Source organism: Lepisosteus platostomus, chromosome 17, assembly GCF_059453375.1.
Source record: "Lepisosteus platostomus isolate fLepPlt1 chromosome 17, fLepPlt1.hap1, whole genome shotgun sequence".
Lineage (NCBI taxonomy): Eukaryota > Metazoa > Chordata > Actinopteri > Semionotiformes > Lepisosteidae > Lepisosteus > Lepisosteus platostomus.
In genome coordinates this window covers 22318113-22340529 of record NC_142627.1, presented here as the reverse complement: position 1 = coordinate 22340529, position 22417 = coordinate 22318113, and the positions used below count along the sequence as shown (strand labels likewise).

Genomic DNA, 22417 nt, shown 5'->3' with positions numbered 1-22417 from the left:
GCTTCATGGATTCAAAAAGTACTGTAATATCCTATTCACTATTGCTAAATAATGCATGAGCAGTATCCAGTGAACACAACAAGCATATGGCCAATAAGTAGCAGTTTATGGCTGATCTGCTCAATAAGGCCACTATTATCTCTGTGTTTCCAGCAGGAGAGTCTGCCTGTGCCTACTGAAACTGATTAACAAGCCCCGAGACACTGAGAAATCAGCTACTTTATATGTTAAGTGTTTATACCATCTGCCTTTCTGTACATAAAGTACAATAAAATATATAACAATGATAAAGAAGTTTGTGATAGAATCTTAGCAAAAATGTATTCTTCAGAATAGTGATACAGGCTAATGATGAACACATACTGTATATATGATTGTGCGTGTGTGTTTAATATGTAGATTTCTCACAACGTAATAGAAATAAGCAGCCTTGAAATGGAACATAAAAACACCTTTTGTATATTTGGGTTGATTAATATCAGCAGTTCAAAACCAGCTGTCCAAATTTAAGAGAAGCTTCACAAGTAGTTTGGGTAGGTTCTCCTTCATACTTCTTTCCAAGGTGGGGAAACCACCTTTGCACCTTTGTATCTAAAAACAAGCCTTTGACCATTATGTGCTGCTTAAGCTTACTGTCTGACCACCTGCCTGATAAGACAGTATAATTGAGGATGGCTAGAAAAACGCTGGCTCAGGGAGGTTTCTTGAGGAATCTGGATGAGGCCAGCCATGGAGGGATAAAGACAGGCAGTAATAAAATGATGAAGAAACAGCTCTCTCTTTTCTCCAATGAAAACCTATTATAATAATGCCACCTTCCAGTCCTCAGTGATACACATAGTGCAGTTATCACCACACACATGGATTACTCTGTTAATGGACTAATTTAATATTGTCTCTCAAAGGGCTCTCGATCTCTGGGGCCAGACAGCAACATTTACACCATAATGAGCCTAACACATTGCTATTATGCCTATCAAGGCACTGACATTTCAGAAACCATCCCTCATATACAGTAGTGTGTACTTGCCTTTCCATTTTAATTGTGAGTAAACTCGGAGATACTTTTTCATACCAACAGGACTTTGAGTTCAACAGCACAGATCGCAGTTCACGTGTTTCCAAGCTTGTGTCTGTAAAGCCTGTTTACCAAGCTGGATAAAATGTAAATTAATGAGTCACGAACACTGTGCGGGAGCCGCAAGAGACTAGGAACTGGCCCTTGAAGGGATCTCGAACTGCTGTAGCTGCTCAGAGCAGGACCACTCTTAATTAACACAAGAGGAACAGTCTCTCCTGTAGCCCTACTAGTCAGTGCAAAATGGCGGAGCGGTGGCTGTGTGGCTCAGGATCTGCTCCTGTGACTGGAAGGTTGCCAGTTCAAATCCCACGGCCTGCAGAGGAGTCCTTCACCCCAACTGCTCCAGGGGTGCTGTACAATGGCTGACCCTGTGCTCTGACCCCCAGCTTCTCTCCCTGTCTGTGTGTCTCATGGAGAGCAAGCTGGGGTATGCGAAAAGACAAATTCCTAATGCAAGAAACTGTATAGGGCCAATAAAGTGATATTAAACCAGCACAAAATTCATTGTAGTACTAAAGGACTAAGATTCCTGATTTTAATGCAGCAAAAGTTCTATTACAGTATGTACAGTAATTCACCTAGTGATCACTTGTGTCAAAAATACCTACAGTAAAGACTTTTGACCAATATAAAACTATACATACTGTAATGCATGTCTTTTTACACAAGGTGAATGATTTGACTTATTTTAAATAATCTGGTGTATTTATGTGAATTATCTTCATTATTTGTTAATAATAAATTGATAGCAATGTAATTGAAAAACAAAAGTAACTCAGACCTGTTTGTTTTCTCCTAGTCCATATTGTTTATATTGTTCTTTTTTGTTCCAGTGCCTAGAGGTTAAGTGCCAAGAAGAATGTTTTTCGTGTATTGTGGTACAGTAAAATGATAAAAACAAACTGACTGAATCCCAAGGGAACATTAACATTTGAAATAAATGTCTTCTGTACTTAAAGAAATTTTGAATTAACTGAAGACCAGTGTTGTCTGTCCAATTACGTTTAGCAGAAACAATTTCTATGCTAACTCTTGATTAGATCAACAACTCACCAACCAACTGACAAAGTCATTCTTCAGTAAAAGCAAGCAGGGTGACATGCCATCGATAATACTGTGGAATTGATGAGGCATTTGACACAAGTATATTAAAATACCACCATCATTTAGATCTGAAAGAAATCTTGTACCTTACAGAAGGGCACCAATTTTTCTCTTCTGCTAGGACTGAGTGAAAACCTGTCAAGAATCTTTCAGATACTCTTTATGAGTTTTCAAAGTGATAAGACCATAGTCAAGCATAATACAACACAGCACTGTACAAACCCCCTGTATTTACACACATTAATTAAACCCTATTTGGAAACCCTTTGTTACAACAATATCTTTTTTTCCTATCTATCCTTTATTTGGTGTAATGGTTGTTTTTAAAGCCCACTTGTATTGGAACATATCTTTCATTGGGCATCAAGGCAACCCAACATTCTCTTCCATGGCTCTTCACACAGTGGGCACCCCTCGTTATTCCACATTGCAATAATACGTCGGTACTTCACGTCCATAGCAGGCTGGTCTTTGGTCTTCAAAAGCTTCAACCCTGAAAATGCATGCAGGGCAGTGTGATAAAACTCCAAAAGCACACTGAAGCCAAAGACAAAAAAACTTAAGTATTAAGTCTCAACAGATGTTGACTAAAAAGCGTTAAGTGTTGGCAACTCCATAGTCCTTATATGTGAGCAGGCAGTACACAGCTAGTCAATTCAGTGCTGTCAAGCCATCTTCCTTCTAACTAGTGTCACTGCTGATGGAAACCAGGGTCAGATTCAGAGGCCACTGGACTCTTATAAAACCAACAAATAGGAAGAAAATTAAAAACAAAAAGAACAAAAGAGGGGAAGCAGAGAGCATGGAATAAATTAACCTTTAAAAGAATTTTAATAGACTCTAAAGGAAATAATTTCCACTTCCCTTTTAAGAGCAGTGGTCTTAAATTATGCAAATGTAAGCTGCACAGAGAAACTATGTCACTGGAGAGAGAACAGCCAGCTGTGTTATAGTTTACTGAAATACCTGAAACTCCTTTGAACAAAGAAAAACCCATGAGCCAAAATGTGGAGGAGAAAAACAATTGCTCGTGTTATGTATAATCAATTGTCTGCTGCATTCCTTAACCTCCAGCAAATGGATTGAGCTTAAAACATTTAAAACTCGAATCAAGAAAATTACAGAACACAAGGCATATAAAATCCCTCCTTATCATCACTCAAGAGCATTGTGATCACTTATTGAGAAACCTGTCACTGAATATCACATAAGAAATCTTGGCCTGAAAGCTGGTCCAATCTATTCTATTAAAATAATTCCCTGGTTTTACATTAAATTCTCCAATACACTAACCACAACATATTTAAAAAGAGCAGTACATAACAGTAAAGCAGCTACTGTAGCACAATTACAGTGTCATTTTAACAGAAGTGAAATGGCTGGCTACACTTTCCAAAGCAGTTATTGGTCACTTTCCTACTAATGTGAATGAGTAAAGCTTTTCAATTTTTCTAACAAGTGTTTTTATTGAATTAATAGTAACCTCCTACGTTTCCAATTGCAGCTTCCAACACGTAAGCAATGCCTTGGAAGACAGACCCCAAAAACATACAGATATGCATCCCTTCAGTTTCTGCCTGACCTAGAACCTAAAGTGGTCAGATAGCTCCCAGGTTCAGGACTAAGTGCTTAACATTGTTTAAGCAACCGAGGTTAAAGCTCTTATCCGCGTTGTGTACTGAGTTTTGATACTGTCCTTAAAGACCTCCGGGTCTGCAGTCCTATAGTCCCTCTCGCCACGCAAGATGGCAGGAGCCTCTGTATTCTGGTGGAAGTGTTTGATTCTCCAGGCCGTACAAGTTAAGTAAAAGATCACAGGTTTTGAAGCGGAACGGTTAGCTTTGACTGGTGTATATTCATGTTTTATATTGGACTAATGTCTTTCTCCTTTTCTCTATGGGACTACAAGGACCTTATTTTTCCACAAAAACTTCGGATTGGGTGAGATTTCTTTTTTAGATTGTTGGATGCTAGACACTGGTCTCTTGTTATTCACAGTTGGCAGAAAACACGTGTGTATTTTCCCCCGATCCAGGAATTCTTAATTTCTGTACTTTTTTGGGGGAACTATAACTGTGTATGAATGTTCTGTATGCATTTGTTTGGTAACTAATGTTACAGCTAAGTGTTTAGAGTCAATCTTTGTGTTATACTTTAGTTTTTTTAACATTACTTTTATCAATGTCGATCGATCCTGCTATCCTGAAAGACACAGGATACAATCCTTGCTGTAATATAGATTTGTCCCACAAAAGGTGAGTTAAGGAACAGAATATTAATCCTTCTGACCTGGAGAAGGAAACACTTCCACCAAAATACACAAAAATTAGCCAAAGGGACCCAAGGTAGCTGTAGTTGTGGTTGTCAAAAAATGGTTTCTCTCATCAAATGTTTTAGTATTCTTGCGCTCAACAAATTAATCAAGAAATAAGGCAAATCAAAATGATACACAAAACCGACAAATCATAAAAAATAGGAGGAAGGAAAGTAAAATAAGTCATTAGAAAGTGAAGTCTCCAGTACGTGTACAGCAGAAACTCTATAGGGCTCTATTGCGTTAATCGCTCAGCATCAGCAATATTCCCACAGATGAGCGCTCTTCTTAAATATTAACTGTGTCTTGGATAAGCTGCCACTGACATCTACTGGCAGGAGGTTGCAGTGAGTGTCCATTGCATCCACAACAAGACGGGATGAATATAAATAAAAATACTAACTTGTGAAAATATGAAGCGAGTACACACATTTTCTTGTTTTAAACAAATAATTAGCCATGCTATTAAAAATACACATCAGGGGAACAAACGCCTAAGCAGTCTGTGTAGCTCTGATTAAATCAACATTTTCCATCAGTGAGTTTTGGTGGCATAGGCCAAATCTTTTTAAAAATATCCCTAACTCAGCTGTTGAACATGTGCCTTGGATGAGCTAACAGACGCCCCCAGGGAATTCCAGAGTACACATTAAAATAACAAGTTATTCTTTCATATTTATATTTCCTTGCCCCTGTGAAGATAGGTCAGGTTTGCAAGCAGGGAAAACTGTTTAAAATAGACATGAAATATATAAAAATAAAATAGCGCTCATTGTGAGTTTATCTAGGCCAAAATAACGGAACATGTACTCGGCTGTTTCTGAAGCAGAAGATGGCGGTCTTTTGGGCAGATATACAGGAGCAGTAGAATTTCTCCATAAGAGCTTTCGTTAATTCTGTCAGGGTTGTAGGTTTGATGGCTTAAGCCCACAAGAGGTTACCAAAAGGATTAAAACCGTTTATTTACAATCTCTCACTCCTCAGTAAAGTACCTATTCTTATTTTTCACTTGAAGATTGGTCAGTCATTAATCTTGCAGCATTCTAGCAATAACAGAGCATCTACTCCTGTAGCAGTCATATGTTTGGATGCCAATAACACACCCTGGTGAGGTTACATACATTTATCTTGTGACAACCTATTTGAATTTGAGGAGTGCGGTCATAATACAGTAGGTACAGCACATATACACAGAAAGAGGAAGAGAGAAAGATGTCTGCTGTATATGTATTATTTAGAAAATCTGCTTTAAAAAAAGAATCACAAGCACTGACATGAGGTAAAGAATCAAAAAGCAGTATATAAGTAGGGATTATCTCCAAACAGCATGACAGAATGTCTTTTGAAAGCAGCAGTAGATGACATACAATTGCTGTAGTCTATAAGCCAAATGTCACCCCACCCCCACTTACTGTACAAGGCACCCGAGTCTGAAGAAACATGTGCACAGATTGGCTTCTACTAAGGTTCACAAACAATTTAATTGATCATGGGTTATTACCATGTTATTTTAGCATCTTAAAAGAAGAAAATTATAATAAATCAAAACACTAGTATAAATAACACACTTACAGTATAAACCCCAATTTAATCTGCAGAATTTGCAGTTTGGTCTTTCGAGAGGGAAAAAAAAATGTGCCGTGGCCTACATTTAAACAAAGTTAGATTTTTTTGTAGACTGTTTTAATAATTAAACAAACCTCTTTGATGTGGAGTTGCAGAAAATGAAATACATCTCAAGAGGAATGGAGCAGAGCGAATATTGTAGAAAATGAAACCGTTTCGTGGCTTTTTACCCCTGGTGAAGGGAGATGGCAGACAGTGTGTCTGCTCCAAGCAGATAGCAGGTAATGAAGGGGACATCCAAGTTCGTCCCCAAGCACATGAACAGCTCAGGAGAAGTGTCAGTGACTGTTAAGCAACTGACGGTGGATAAAAGCACTTTGCTTTCTCTCTTCCGCGGGAAGGAGCTCCACGATCTTCAGAGCAAAATGTCCAAAATCAAATCAAACCAGACACCCAAATATAAATAAACAGGTGAATCGTATAAACATGAGTCTTCTTTCCTAACATCTGCCCTAGTCTTTAAGCCCTTGCTCCCCGTAGTTAATATTTTGCATTTTCTCTGGATGGCCAATTAAAATCAGCCCACAGTAGGAGGATTTACTGATTTTGTTCGTGTAAAGGAATAATTGATATGTGATGAGCAGCCGTGGCGAAGGGTTTCCAGGGGACTGGATGGTGTGCTCAGTGTCGTGGGGAGTCATCAATCTCAGCTCCCAGCCAGCTGGAAAAAAGGGCATGGAGTGCATTCCAAATCAGAGAGCAATTCTCATTCTCTTGATCCATGGTCTTCCAAGCAAAAACCACTGGCATAGACCCCTCATCAACATCAGATTAAGCAAATGTGGAAGACTTTCAAAAGCATCCTGAATAATAATAACAGACATTGTATGTTGCAAATAAACTGCAACATTTTAAAACATCCTAAAATTGGATGGGAGGCACAGTGGGCAACATTGCCACCTCAGAGCTCCCAAGTTTGAATCCAACACAGTCTATGTAGCGTTTGCATGTTTTCTGTCTCTGTAGGTTTTTCCTCAGGTGCTCCACATTCCTGTCACCATCCAAAAATGCTGTCCAGGTTTCCTGGCATCTCTGATGGAATCTTCATCCTCCAAACACTACAATTTTATTTGTGCCAATTAGGGTCAATACCTAACCTTTAAATGCTTTCAATACCATCAGAATGATTTTAGATTATGGGAAAGCTCAATAATTTAGGTATTAAATGTCACTAAAAATATGTAAAAATGACAAAGTGCTTTCTGAAAGTATTAATTCCCTTTCTATTTTGTCTAATTACAAATGCTGCACAGTAGATGGTTGAAATGCTCAGTTGACACCCCAGGTAGGGTTAGGGTTAGCATTCATACACTACTTAAACAATTTTTAAGCTCGTCATTGGATTATGAGGCTGAAGTCAAGTTTAGGACTAGTGATTTCTTGCGCTGATCTGGATTTTTTTCAGAAACTCTGGGGCCTGGATAACAGTGCACCATGTGCTAATTGTATCCCAAAACTGAGTTGGTTGGATCAAATGATGTAACTAAACATTATTGAATCTCATTCTCTTGCAACAGCTTTTTATTAATGGTCTTGATTGTTTCCCACTCATACTTTCTGGTTTGAGGAACATGTCAAAAACAAATGCCCAGAGAGGTTCATACAGTATATAGATCACGGAAATACATCTCAGGTTAGGGTTAGCATGCACACAAAACTTAGACAATTTGTAAGCTCAGCACTGGATTATGAGACCCAAGTCAAGTTTAGGACAAGTGATTTCTTGGTCCTATACGAATGTATTCAAAAACTGGGGCCTGAATAACATGGTGAACCATGTGTTAGTTGTATCCCAAAGGTGAGTCAGTCATAATGTACAAAGTTATAACCAAGTATTATTGAATCTCATTCACTTGCAACGGCTTTTATTAATGGTCTTGAGTGTTTCCCACTCATACTTTTTGGTTTGAGGAACCAAGGCCCAGAGAGATTTAGATATAGACCACAGAAATTCTTATTTGCCATCTCAGGTAGGGTTAGCATTCCCAAAATACTTTGGCAATTTTTAAGATTACTACTGGTTTATGATGCCCAAGTCAAGTTTAGGACAAGTGATTTCTTGCTCCAATCTGAATTATTTTTTCCAAGAAAATCTAGGGGTTATCAAAATACAATATCCAGAGAGGTTCAGATATACAGTAGTTTTTAAAGTGAATATACATAAACAAAACTACATAGTTCAAAGTAAACAAATTCATAGTTGAAAAGGAGTTTAATATCAGAAAAAAAGACCTAAAACTAAAAAATGCCAATTCCATATGCACCTGCTATGTTATTGCAAACGTAATTAGTTCAGGTGCACACTATTACTTTCACAAGTCATAATTTGTTGAATCACCCAGGCAACACCATCCCCACTGTCAGGCATTGTGGTGGCAGCAGCATTGTGTTATGAGGCTGTGTCTCATTAACAGGGACTGGGAACTTTATCAAAACTGAGGAGAGATTGGATAGACCAAAGGAAAGCAAATCTTAGAGGAAACCCCACTTCAGTCTGCTAGAGCACTAAACCTGGGTTTAAAATCCAGGTTTCAGCACTTCAATAGCCCCAAGCACAAGGTCGAAGCTGCACTGGAGTTACTTACAAGAAGAAAGTGAATGTCCTTGAGTGGGCCAGTGAGAATAGAACATTTGTGACAAGACTTGAAAATTGAAATGTTCTGATGCACAGTCCCCTGAAGTTCAGCCTAATTAGTACAACACCACCAAGCCTTGGGAACCAGATTAAGCACAAGTTCAACTGAACTCCAACTTTGTTCCACACATTTTTTCACTGCAATTGAACTGGGAGCTGGAGATGATCTTCAGAAAGTACCATACTAACTAAAGTGCAACTTAGTATGCACAGTTACATACTAACTCAGTAAATTCATTGCAATTGACCCAGTTAATCTAGCAGTGGCATCCCTAACCAGTCTTCTCCTTGCCTAGATGCTCACTCTGAAGGGACAGCCTGATTTAGACAGTACCTGGTAGTCCAATACCTGTGTTTGTGTGGGTAGCACTGGCCACCAGGCATGGGGATCAAAGATTAAAGAGGCTCAACAGCAAGTTAACAACAAAAAATGGCTTTTCCCCATTATATTTGTAACTAAATCCCAGCTGGGACCACAACTACAATAAGTACAGTAATCTTCAAGACCACAACCACTTACCATAACATTCCTAGAGCTCTCCTCCTTGCATTACTATTACTGATGAAACAGTTCCCAGCATCCCTTTATATACCTTTGGGCCATACCATTAACAATTAGAATAACATGAATCATACAACAAACAAACATCAAATATACATTAACAATCTAGATTGTTACATACTTAATAACAGACAAACAGCATAGTATAATACATACATCACATCCTTCATAATATGTGCAAATTATATGTGTCATTTCACACCCCTTCTCTATTTGCATTGGTAAATTCTCATTGCCATCACCACAGGCATATAAGAGGCCTACTAAAAGTGGGGTCCCTTTCTTCCTTAGGGCTCTGTAGGAAAGACTAGGCCTGAAAATAATTTACTCACTCAGAATCCTACTAAAACAACTTGCCGACCAGTATGTGGTTAATTGGGGTTATATTTCTACCTCACCTTAAGATGGTTAATCAAGGAATTCATCATAATCCAATGTCTTTACCTGCTTCTCTCTCCACCACACACAGAAAACATGGGTAAATAACTGTGTAAACCACAGTGTTTGCATCTGAACTTGCTAACAAGAAAGGAAGCAGCAGTTAAATTAATGACATCTCAATCTGACTTTAGTTTTTGTATCAATGTAATGGTCTATTCACTTATTTTGTTTGTTCCTTGAACATGTGGAGTAGGTCATGGGAATAACTTGCATGAATTGCTTATTCAAATTATTGTGCAAGCTTAAAACACTAAAGCATATGGTAAATAAAGCACTGTCCTGTAAATAGGTTACTATTAATACCATTGAGGAACAGTGACATATGTCACCAACATACCCAGAAATAATCATATACTGAAGGCAGTGTTTTCAGAACTAGATTTCTACCTCCAAGCAAAAGAAAAAAAAAATCCCAGAGCTTTATAAAGCCCACACACACTTAAAAATTTAACAGCAGCCTGCTAAGGAATTCAGATTTTATCTAGCTTCAGGTAACTGTTCGCTGGGTTCTTGCAGGACTGACTGAAATGGCCTACCGCAGCGTATTCAGAACCACGCTGGCAGATTTATGTGGTCTGAATGATATGTTGACATCACTTGCTCTTATTTCAGGGACCTGCTGTCCCTTAAAGCCGTCACAATTCCCATACATTCGGATCTCCGTGAGCTGCAGACCGAACCAGGGCGCGAAGCCTGAAGATGGAGGGAGGGAGTTTCCCATGTCAGCATTGTTCTGTGTGAAACGCAGGCTGCATGCAACTGGCAAACTGCCTTTTCCTTCTGATTCGTACTGGATTTGTTTTTTAAGATTTGCAGTTTGTTGTGTTTATAATCCAGTCTCTTTTCAAAAGGTTCTTGTTTTAAATGGCTTATCATGCGAGTTCCACTATATACAGTTAAAAATGACGATAAAGCCAAATATGAAACAAAAAGCAACCCTGCCTAAAGTTTTGCTTTTGGAACACAGTTATTCATTTTACACCAATATAAAAAACCTTTGCAAGGTCTTTTAAAGTTCAAATTAGCGTTCAACAAAGCAGATTAAATACAATTGGTCATTGAAAATGTACAGTGTGGTTCTGTATTCGCAAAAGATGTTTAAATTTAGATGTGTACTGTATATACAAAATGAATAGGCACCAACACATGTTACATCAATGTACAGATCCATCTCCAACCTTTTAGGGTTTTGTGGGGTGTAGTGAAGGAGACGTGGTTTTAAACATGCATTCAGCTCTGCTTCTGGAATCGTTGCTAGGTTACACTTAGGTAGAGAAATGAAGACTGCCCTTAAAAAAAAAAACAAGTACATTTATGTTTTTTAAAAGGGCTAAAGGTTCACGTCTCACATGTTGTGGCACTTCATGATGAATAAATTAAATACACAAAGCACGTTTTATGATAATTTACTGTGTCTATTTATATAAAATTCTGTTGTGGTTATTACCAAAGCACTGACAACTTTGGGCTAATAGACAGAGATGTGCAGCTGCAGTTAGATATGAATGTGAAAAGAAAAACCCTCTTGATTCAAGAGGTGTTCAACAGAGACATGGTGATCTGTCAGATATTTATATTCTGGCACAGGAGAAACTGACCTGGTTCACATTTTTATATTTTACCCACTGGAATACAGGTATCCATTTGATATCAATATGAAAAAAACTTCCAACAAAGACTTTCAGACTTTGTTTAAGAAAATGGGTTCAATACAATATACTGTATGAACATGCAGGACCAACTCATAGAAAGGTTCTATATTTTAAAATATTAATACTGTGTCTTCTGAAGACAATCTGTCATAGCAAAACGGGTGAACACAGTTCAGTATGAGATCAGTTATTTTCTGTTTAACATTTAGAATTAAATTTGGATGATCTGTAGAATTGTTTTCCCTTTGATATTATAGAGTGTTGTTGATCAATGACAAAAAGTTCCAATTAAATACATTATGATTCCATATAATACTCTTAGAAAGTTATTATACTATACATCTTGTAACAATAAATTGTGAATAATTTTAAGAGCCACTCCATATATTTATAAACAAAACCAACTTGTTGGCCTATTACGTTTTACTGCCTGGCCAAGGGAAGGTTGTGATTTGCCCACAGAGCAATTACAGTATTTTCATAGTGCTCTTATAAAGCCTGTCTCAATATTGTGCTATAAAACCACATAGTCACGTACTAATAAGTATGAAACTGGGTGTGTGTGCCCTGCTGTGGACTGGTGTCCATCCTGGATATTTCCTGCCTTGTGCCCCTTGCTTACCAGGATGGGCTCCAGCTCCCCCGCGATCCAGGATTAGATGAAGCAGTTAAATAGTGGCTGGATTTATTGTACAATACATTTAGATAAATAAGGAAACGTACTGTTGAAAGAGAAGGAACAGCAGTACCCTTTTATTCACTGAAAGAAATCAAGAAAGCGCACTGAGCCTGGAGTGAGGCTGAATTCAAAGGCATATTATAATTAATTGTTAGAAGTAACTTTAAAAATCCTTCTTTTACTTTTACGTGTTTTATCTATTATCAAATAAGTAATCGCTCTTCCCATGGTGTCATGACACTCTAAAGGTACATCACTGAGATTTATTGTCCCCCGAGGGAAAGCTTTTGTGGACACAGCACTTCTGTACATTTAAATATAATGCAACCCCCCCCAAAAAAAACAACAAACATTGCACATCACTCTATTGCACATGTATATAACATTTATAACGCATTACAAACCATATTGCACTCAAGTGGATTGTAAAGGTGAAAAAGATTGTTTATCCTTGCCATCTGCATTGACAGCTTTAATGGATAGTGGAACAAAGGAATGTTTGTATCTGTTGGACTTACATTTGGGAACCCTAAAACGTTTGCCAGAAAGGAATAAGTTGGTATTCAGAATTGAGCATGTGGGAAGGATCTGATATATTTTTTTCTGCCTGTTTGATTATTTCTTTTTCAGAGATTGTCTGCAGGGAGGGGTGCTGCTTCACTCCCATGACCTTCAAAACTGTTTGGATGAGACAGGTAATTTGTGATCTTAATTGAACTGATAAATTTCCAAACCGCACTGTTATACCATATCTGATGATGCTCTCGATAACAGTACATGTGGTCATATTCTGCATTGCATGTTGCTGGAAAGGTTAATTTCCTGCTTTGACATCTGGCATTCATAACCCTGATAAGTGGAAAAGGAAGCTAAAGTAGTATACAGTACTTCCTGAAGTTCGAGTGTTTTCACAGTGGTAATCCCCTATCTTCAGTATCTCCATTGCTAGTTCTAGGAAGAAGTTTTAAGAATGTTTTGTGTAAAAAAGCATACAGGAACAGGAGGTTCTTTTTTTACACAGAAGGTTGAGGTGGTGTGGAAAAAATCGTGGCTTCAGGAAACTGCTGGATGAGATCTTGCATAAATCAACTACAGCTACCAAATGGCTACATCACCTCCTCTCATTTGTAACATTTCTAATGTTCTAATGTCAAGATAGCGACTAAATATTATTCCTTTCAGAGGAACCCACTTAATAGCAAGGAAGTGTGCTGCATGACCTGAGTACACAATGTATTCTTTGGTGATGGTCTTGCAAGACTTTTACACTTTAATGTTTTTACACGTAAACCACTACCATCTGGATCTATATTGCACTGAGAAAAATAATTCATGACACTGCATTTTTCTAGAGTCTACACAAATTACATGCTAGAGGAACATGGTGGTTATCTTATCTAATTTCTCACTTTATTGCTTTACTTTCTTACCAGCTCTTTTGCCTTTTTTGTTATTGCTCATCTTTAACATTCTGTCCAGGATAGAATTTTGCTTTCATCAGCATTCCATTACGAATGTCGGAGCAGACATTGAGAAGACAATAAAACTTAATGTACTCGTACTCCCCAAAGCTACGCAGATGCTTAACTGTTCAGAAATAGTTTTTCCTTTTCTTTATTTCTCTTTCTCTTTTTTTCCAAGAAATTGACATTTTCTCATTATTAAAAAAAAAAACAATTATTTGGTTCCTTTCGAACATTTTGTTGGGACTAAAGGAATGGCCATTTCATTCAGACAACATTACTAGAATTTGACAGTAGTTACAATGTGACAATCTAGTTTGCACGGATCATTTGAAAATTTCTTTTGGGGCCCAGATATCTACAAAACAAACCTAAAATAAATCAAAATGTTCCTCTTTTCCTCAGTAACATCAAATACACTACAGAGAGACCTATATTATATTCATTTGCAACTATATCGATTTGTTGGTATCTAAGAGTATGGTAACATTGCCTCATGAAGGTCTTCATGAAGTACAGATCAGTGAAACAAGAATTACAGAGCCCTGTCTTAGAATTTCAGGAGCTATTCTAAGTTTATCATATTGCCTGTATATTCAGAGAGGTGACTTGACTGCTTTTTCAATGGCTTTCAGGGAGGGAAGAATTAAGCAGTTACTGGCTGTAAAGAAATAAAGCATGGGCATTCGTGATTGGCTTGAGATGCCGTGAGCAAAGCCATGCATCATACTGTACAAGCAATGCCAGTCTTTCATTGGCACCTAGTGAGAGAAGCTTTGATCAAGGTGAAAAACCCGAGCAGTGGAGTAATGATTAGGGGTCCCAGACTTATTGGAAAGTTGTGGGCTGAAATCGGAGGTGGGGTGCTGCTACTGTATCACTGAAAATGACGCTTCGCTCAAACTGTTTCGGCGCAGATCCAGCTGTGTGAGCGTGCACAAATGGGAGCTGCTTTAAATAAAAGCACAAGCCAAGAAAATTAAAAATAAAATTGATATGATTCTCAAGGAGACAATCAGTGTGAACACTTAAGGAACAAGCCTGAAACAAACCTGTACTGCTGACAACAAATGCCCTTCCTACATGCATGATTTCCCCAATAGCTTTTTATCTATGAATAAACTAATGGACTAGGATATAGGATTCTTCATTTCCCCAGAAGTGCCTCATATCTCGTACACTGTGGGTCAATAACATTGCAGCACTTTTTGATTCAGATGTGTCCCGTAAGAATTTCATTCCACGAAGATTAATGGTAGCAATTTTGCGAACATATGCTCCTGAAAGGGTCATCAGTGTTTGATAAACTCTGACAGTCAAGCCGAGGAAAGGACAGTAGAGTTAGTGAGATCAGCCTGAAAGTTCACTGTTGCGGAAAAGTGCAGAGGACAAAGTTGAAGGAGAATTTATACAGTTCTGTTTCTAAATCACATTGCCCATTGCACATTGATCCTACCCAATGAGTCCTTGTTGGGTAACATTGGACCCGTAACACCACATGATAAGCTTTAAATTTTCTGGAGAGGCACAGTAGAAGCATGTTCTTTGTGGATGCTTTTAGTTTAATTCCCATCACATTGCATATTGCAACACACTGAATAGTTTATCATAGCTCTGAATCTGTGTGCCAGTCCAGCAGTAACCCTGACAGCAGCATGAACAATTCTTTCAACTGTGTGGCAGCTTGCATATGTCTTGGGCCTACCAGCTCAAACCAAAAGAACAGGAATTGCAACAAAAGTAGCAGTTGTAGAATAAATATCATTAATGCACATTGCCATCTGTCAGTGAATGTCTTTTTCTTCTCAGTCATTCTTCACTACGTAATTTGTTCCATGATAACACTCAAAACCTGGGTTATCTGAGTGCACTGTGGGCACCTGGCAGTTTTGTAATATATAATTATATTGTAGCACTTCACAGTGACAGAACGGGTTCTGAAAAATGAAGCAACAGCAGTTTACTCTTTTGTGATGGGGACACTGGACTGTAAAAGGGCGCTGTCCTTCAGCTGAGACGTGAAACTGAGATCCTGACAGGGGTCATTAAAAATCCCGGGGCGTGTTCCCCTGGTGTCCTGGCCGAATTTCTTTTTGTTTTGGCCTTGTGCTCCCTGCTCTTCCAGACTGGACCCTGAAAATAGGGTAAGTCTAGTCCGGACGCCGCCGATTGTTCCTTTGCGTTTTTGCCCTCTTTTGTGTTTTTTCCCCCCGTTCTCGCTGGCCTCACACCAGTGCCTCCGCCTCCTGCCTCCTCCACGTCAACGTGTACAGTGCTCTTCCCACTGCCGCACCGCTACAAAGGTTGTGATTGTTCTTGTTAATATTGTGTGTTTTGAAAATAAGTAGAGTATGGGATGGGCTCTGTATTAGGTACTGTTCTCCTCCAATAGCCAGAAGCTCTGTTACTCTGATGTATCCCAGTTAACCCAGCCTATGCCCAAACAAAGTTGGAAAAAAATTCAATGTTGTCTTTGTACAACTGTGTTTTTTCTCTGACAACATCATGAAGATTAATTACATACCTGTAATTTCACCACCATACTCTTTATGCAATTGACTGAAACTTTCTTATGGCTTATCAGCTCGATGAATGGCTTCCTCCTATAACCAGATTCCACTGCTTTACACAAACACTAAATGCTCTCTGCCGGAGTTAAGATGAAAGCGGTGCCCTGCCTGCTACTGACAAGCACCGCAGTTAGAGTTTAAACGTGTCACAACTGTGCTCCTCTGTCTGAATGACAAGCCCTGCTGTGCCTCTGTTTCTGTTACTCTGTTTTCATTGCAAAAACAATGTAACTTTGCTAAGAAACTCACAGATGCCCGGTATCTCAGATCATAGGTCATTTTAAAGAGGTTTAAATCTTCTCAGAATATTTTGCTCTGTACAGTTCTCTGCATATCTTCTGCACAGCATTCTCAATTGCTTGAATCAACATATTGTTCAGAATGAAACACCCTGTGAATTGACACTGTATTCTGCTCACATATGGCAATGCAATATTTGAACTCATGTTGTTACATTGATATTCAATAATGTAAGAAAAGAAACAACATTTCAGCTGTGGAGCCTTCTTCGGGTGACACCCAAAGAAGGCTCCACAGCTGAAACGTTGTTTCTTTTCTTCTCTTTTCAGCATGGAATAAACCTTTACTTGTTCCTTTGCAGCCTTTGGATGTTGACACAGCTTCCTACTTGAACTACTTCCCTAAATCATGATGCCATGAAATCAGTGCAAAAGTCTATTTGTTCTTGCACAGTTTGCCTTTGTGTATCTTAAAGTACCAGCAAAATGTAATCTAAGGCCTGAGAAGAGGAGACTCCCAGAGTTCACTGCTACAGGCAAACAAACATCACAGTCAGTCACCTAATGATCACTTCTGTGATTATTTAAAGCTGCATACTATGTTACTGTTTTGCTCTCTGTGGCGGTTGGGGATATACAGTATTGTGCCATAGAGACTTTGGGAGTTTACAGAGTCAACAGTGAAAGATCTGCTTGTAGCTCTTCCATTGTCTTCATGTTTGACCAATTTATCCCAGCAGAGTCCACAGGGGATTTGTAATCGTCGGCAGTGAGCGTTCATCATCTTATCATAATTGTGCATGAAGCAACCGATGGGGAACCTCTTAATTATAAAGACAGCTTAACAGTTCACTCCAAGTGTATTAGTGTATCATGTCTTCATCTAGAGATAATATTAAACACAACTTGTGTGTGTGCGCCGCTAACTGAAATTGCATATAAAACTCTAAACGGTCTTTCAAAGGCAGAGCAGACCGAGCTGGTGGTACAGGTTGGGCCCTACTGTAAGGCATTGTTCTCGACTCCCCCACAGACATTGCACTTCTTAAACACTCATCCCCATAAACTCCCCTCAGGTCAGGGTTCTCACATTTTAAATAGGATACTTGTGCATTTTCATTGCATATCAGTATATATTGAAAGAGAGAGAGACCTTATGATGTTTATTTAAATTCATTTTGTTAATTTCCGTAAATCTTTCACTTTAAGCATTTTTACAATATATTTTAAGTATATTTAAAAAAAGTTCTATTTGATTTTGTCCAAGGCGTAATAAACAAATGATAATATGGTTATAAATACTTGCCAAAACTGTTAGCCTTCTAGTGTGATTGTGCAATCAGTATGTGCTTGTTAACTTTAACTTACAGTATCAAACATGACTAGCTTTGAGAGCTGAAGCTACATTTATCACAGAAAAGAAAGGAAAAAGAGTTTGTATACCAGATCAAAGATAATTCTGTTTTTCTGCATCCTTAGGTGAGACGAAATACTTAAAATGACATTTCAGAACCAAAGTAAAATTAGCTACTTTAATTGCAGCAATAGCGACGGTTTAAAATGAAATACTGTGAACCTCTGAGCAATACTTACAAAAACGGCTCTCTGTGGTATCTCTTCAGTTTAAAGAGAGGAAGTGGCAGTAACCACTCCTGGCTATGGTTTTTTTAAAAGCAAAACTGACTTGCAGTCTTGTTCCAGGATGCTTTTGATGACAATATGTTTTGCCTATTTTTGTGGGGGAAAGGTAAATCAGATGACACGCATACATTTAAATCCATGGATTGTTTTAATATTCCCAAAGCAGAAACTGCTGCAATAACAAAAGTACCTGCAGTTTTAGAAATATAATCCTGCCGAGTTAATATTTTCAAAAACTCCATAAAACAGACGTGATCCCTATTCTGAAGGAGCGGAAAATATGCCCTCCTGTGTCTGTGGCAATTGAAAGAAATTTAGTGTAACATTTTAATTAAAATTTGACTGAAAGAGAGGCAGACCAGCTTTCTTCTATTGGAAAACATACTGTAGACTTACCGTAGATACTGTTAATCAATAACACCTAGAATATATGGATGATTGATGGCTCAGCATATCGTAAGGCCTGGTTTCTCCAACATTGTAGAAGGGAATAATGTATAGGGCACTGGCCTTGTATGTGGGAGACTGAAAGATCAAGTTCCAGGCAGATCAGATCAGTTGTGCCCTTAAGGAATTGCTCAAATGTTGTTGCATTTTTAATCAAATGCAATGTTGTATAAATGAGTACAAATGTACGTTGCTTTGGATACATGTATGAACTAAATAAATTAATAAAGTTACCAATAATTTTATTATCCCCCTCCTGTTGCTCAAATAGTTAAGGTACTGTATACTGTACCATGCAAATTGATTTTATTAATTATATAAGGTACTGGACATCCTTTATTGACTGGTAAACTACTTTAAATCGTGCTCTGCAGTTATTTGTAAAAGCAGCAAACGAACAAAGCTGAAGAAGCTCCAACTGAAACAACCGCATAGATTGATATGGACTTCAATCATTAAAAATCATCATTATGTATAAATGGGCTGAAGATCGATGAAAAAGAAGAATTGAAACTGCTTATATAAGTTTTTTTTTAAAGAAAGCATTTGGTTTAGAGGTATTTGCTTATATACAGCACCAGTAATTTCTAAGCTAATGGGCTGCAGGCAGTGACAAAGACACTTTGCAGAGCCGTGCAGAGATGTTGTACGTGGTTAAAAGTGTTGCCAGGCAGGAAGTGTGTCAGTGCTGCCGACAACACGGACAAGAATGGCTGTTGGTGAAAGACTGATATTTCTGTGTGCTCTGGGCTACTTTGCTTCTTCTCATGGTAAGAGAGCACAACTTTGTCAATAATTACTTAGCAGCAGCTCACAGAATTCACCATGTAAACTGACGACCATTGAACGAGTACTTCTCTTAACTGACCATCTACTCCCTTGTTAGAGCATCTGGTGGTTTGTTTCTTGATTCTTAATTTTGCAAACTGCAGTGCAACAATGAGGTTAACTGAGCAAATGGTGTAAAAGAAAGGCGATGAGAGGTTCTACCATCTTGCCATCTCGCCATTTGCAGCAGATGTGGCTTTCCTGCTTGATGTTGTGGAGTGTAGGCCTTGGTTGGGGAGACAATTCTAGGCGAAACCTGAAATCTGAGCCCACTTTCATTGTGTTGAGACTCTTCCTGTCCTGTATTTCTGTGCTGTTGACATTGGCATTAAAAGGGAATAGAGTGAATGACAATCGTGCATCATAAACTGAGCAAACATTTGAGGTGCTAAACAGAAACCACGCTGAAGCTTAATGTCCTACAAAACGGTTTTTGTTCTTAATACTGTTTGAATAAAAGTGGCACTTTTGAGAAAAGACGAGAAAGCTAAGGTTCTACAAATGCAAAGAACCCTTGCTAAAATATCACTTTGACCAAATACAGTGACGAAGCCTTCGATAACCTTACTGTTCTCTGTTTCAGGATTTCTGTATGGGCAAAGTCAGACCACACCTTCCAAACCTGGATCTGCTGAACATGTCAGTAAGAACGACCCAGGAGTTCAAAAAGCTGTAAAAATATCCACCTATGCATTCAACAACAAATCAAATGATATCTATTTGTTCAAGGCCTCTTCCATTGATGACGCACAGAAACAGGTACGACTCAGTCCACGTGAAGTTAAGGGTTATATTCTTAGGAGAAACATAATTCAAAACAATCTGATGTTAAATTGCAGAGCCCCTGCTACTACCTAGGGAAAGAAAACAGCATCATTATAAACATGCTTTGATGGCAAAAGCTTTCAGCTCTAAAAATACCTTTTTTACAAGATAATGTTCACATTTGTTATGAGGCTGTCTGATTAAAACAGCACATCAAGGTACGTCATTCTCAACAGTTACCTATAACCCTTTTATTTTAGTGGACATACCACCCTTTTTTTGTGAATTAGAACTGAATTAAATCTCAAGTAAAGATTTACACAATTACTACAATATTTGTGCCTAAATGAATACTTAAGAATAATTTTTAATTTGGGGGCTCATCACTGTAATGGATGGTTATATATCTATTGCTAAGAGATGAGAAGAATGTTTTGGATTAACGTGAACCCAGCGACGGCTCATAAGGCATAGCTTTATAGCTCACACTTGAAAGTCCAGGTAGGAACTTACCCATAAACAACATGGTATACGGTTGGGTTTGTTTTCTGTGTGAAAGATGACTGAATATTAGTCTTTCAGGATACTACAGTATCTACTGAGGCCTGCTTGGGGGCTAATGCTAACTAGTGTTTTTAAGTGTCTTTAACATTTTGTGATTGTAGGTTGTAAAAGGAATAAAGTACTTTCTAGAGGTGAAGATCTCGCGTACTGTGTGTCGCAAGACAGACCACCCAAGTCTGGACAACTGTGACTTTCAGCCACATGGGAAACTGCACCAGGTACATCTTCGGTCAGGGCCAGCAGTGCCCCTGAAGAAAAAAGACGGAGAGCTTGCAAAGGGCAAGACACTGCACCCCCCATCATCGGGGCTGAAGTCCCAGTCCCCACTGGGCACCTGCCCTTATCTTTTATATGGTTTCAGCACTTCTTTTCAATCTTGCTTGCCAAAATGAAACTGGAGTAATCATTACTGACCAGTAATAACAATCAACTTTATTTTATAAAGCGCTTTTAAAGGTGGCTTCTCAAAGCACTCTACAGAATGACAACAACAATAAATAAGAATACACAAGATAAAACACAATTACAATATATAGAGGAGACCGTGGATAGAGGTATTAAGAAAAGCAGGGGGGTGAAGAATAGAACCAGTTAAGTAAAGGCTCTTCTAAAGAAGAAGGTTTTGAGTCTGGATTTGAATGAGTTTAGAGAAGGTGGCTCTCTGATATCCTTGGGCAGAGAGTGCCAGAGCTTGGGGGCATAACAGGAGAAGGCCCTGTCACCCATACAATGTAGACGGGCTTGGGGGACAGTTAGGAGACCAGAATTAGAAGAGCGAAGGTTGTGAGGTGGGGAGTAGGGCGATAATAGTTCAGACAGGTACTGAGGTGCCAAGCCATGCAGAGCCTTATAGATGAGTCCACATGGAATTTGACAGGAAGCCAGTGCAAGGAATCCAGGATAGGAGTAATGTTATAATTTGCACTAGACCTAGTCAGGATTCTGGCTGCTGAATTTTGGACATACTGCAGTTTGTTCAAAGTAGATTTAGAAACCCCAGTGAGTAGAGCATTACAGTAGTCAATTTGAGAGAACACAAATGTGTTGATCAGCTTTTCAGCCACAGTTAGTGAGAGCATAGGGCATAGTCTAGCAATAACAGTAACAAAACATTTTCCCCTTTGTGCCGCAGACATTTCGCTGCCATTTCGAAGTCTGGGGCATACCATGGCTCAGCTGGATGAAAGCCACCTTTTTTCTGTGTCTGCCCTAAGAGCTGCAGCTGAAGCTACTGCAGGAGAGAGAACAGCTTCGCCGGGAGTACCTGTTAACATGTACCATACACACATTTATTCAGACAGTTTGGAGTGAAGACCTTTCATGAATTTATTCAAAGAAACACGGGAATTGCACTATAAAGGATTTTTATAAACAGTAACCTATCTCAAGAGGGAATATTTTATGAGGGGTTGGAGGGTTTCTTGGTTCTGCTGGTAAAAAAAAAACTATTTATGTAATTTAAAACACAACCACAAGCATACTGTACATTATAATCCAACTTTCATTTTTCTTTACAATACAAATAAAAGCCAAAGCGAAGAACATTTTGTTTCTACAGTACTTTACTGCAGTAATGTTAACGGTCCCTCAGTAAACTGGTGCTGCTGGGAACACTGCCAGCTAATGCATTACGACCCCGGGTACAGTTTTTTTGTTTTAAATGATGTTCTTTCAGACACCCTGGAATGAATATAAAGATAAAGAATGCGTGCTTTACGAAGTACGGGTTGTGTTCACTGCTGCCGACTGATTCCAACAATGCTTTAAAAGAAAGCACATGCAGTACACTCGACCAAAAGTCATCAT

The 22417-nt window shown here is 38.6% G+C and overlaps 1 protein-coding gene and 1 long non-coding RNA gene across 3 annotated transcripts; one reads left to right on the top strand and one right to left on the bottom strand.

The window, feature by feature from the left end:
• Nucleotides 1-1914: 1914 nt before the first annotated feature.
• Nucleotides 1915-6991, bottom strand: LOC148646402 (uncharacterized). The gene is made up of 2 exons (XR_015927934.1): nucleotides 6200-6991; nucleotides 1915-2678 (listed from the first exon to the last, which is right to left on the bottom strand). It is a non-coding gene; the product is annotated as an uncharacterized LOC148646402 (long non-coding RNA).
• Nucleotides 3722-22155, top strand: cst7 (cystatin f). 2 transcript variants are annotated; one of them, XM_088610102.1, is made up of 6 exons: nucleotides 3722-3822; nucleotides 3889-4126; nucleotides 12725-12789; nucleotides 19866-20041; nucleotides 20713-20829; nucleotides 21744-22155. In XM_088610102.1, the coding sequence occupies exons 2-6, from the start codon at nucleotides 4044-4046 to the stop codon at nucleotides 21822-21824; spliced, it is 522 nt and encodes a 173-aa protein (XP_088466228.1). In that variant the 5' UTR covers nucleotides 3722-3822; nucleotides 3889-4043; the 3' UTR covers nucleotides 21825-22155. The 2 variants fall into 2 exon arrangements, with proteins under 2 accessions (XP_088466228.1, XP_088466229.1); XM_088610103.1 differs by lacking the exons at nucleotides 3722-3822; nucleotides 3889-4126; nucleotides 12725-12789 and adding an exon at nucleotides 19071-19224.
• Nucleotides 22156-22417: the final 262 nt, after the last annotated feature.

What these genes read in the sequence shown, in the direction of transcription:
- cst7 (XM_088610102.1), top strand. Translation starts at nt 4,044, where the DNA reads ATGTTTTATATTGGACTAATGTCTTTCTCCTTTTCTCTATGGGACTAC. An exon ending in CCACAAAAACTTCGGATTGG is followed by an intron (nt 4,127 to 12,724) that starts GTGAGATTTCTT and finishes TTTCTTTTTCAG; the next exon opens with AGATTGTCTGCAGGGAGGGG. An exon ending in AAACTGTTTGGATGAGACAG is followed by an intron (nt 12,790 to 19,865) that starts GTAATTTGTGAT and finishes TCTCTGTTTCAG; the next exon opens with GATTTCTGTATGGGCAAAGT.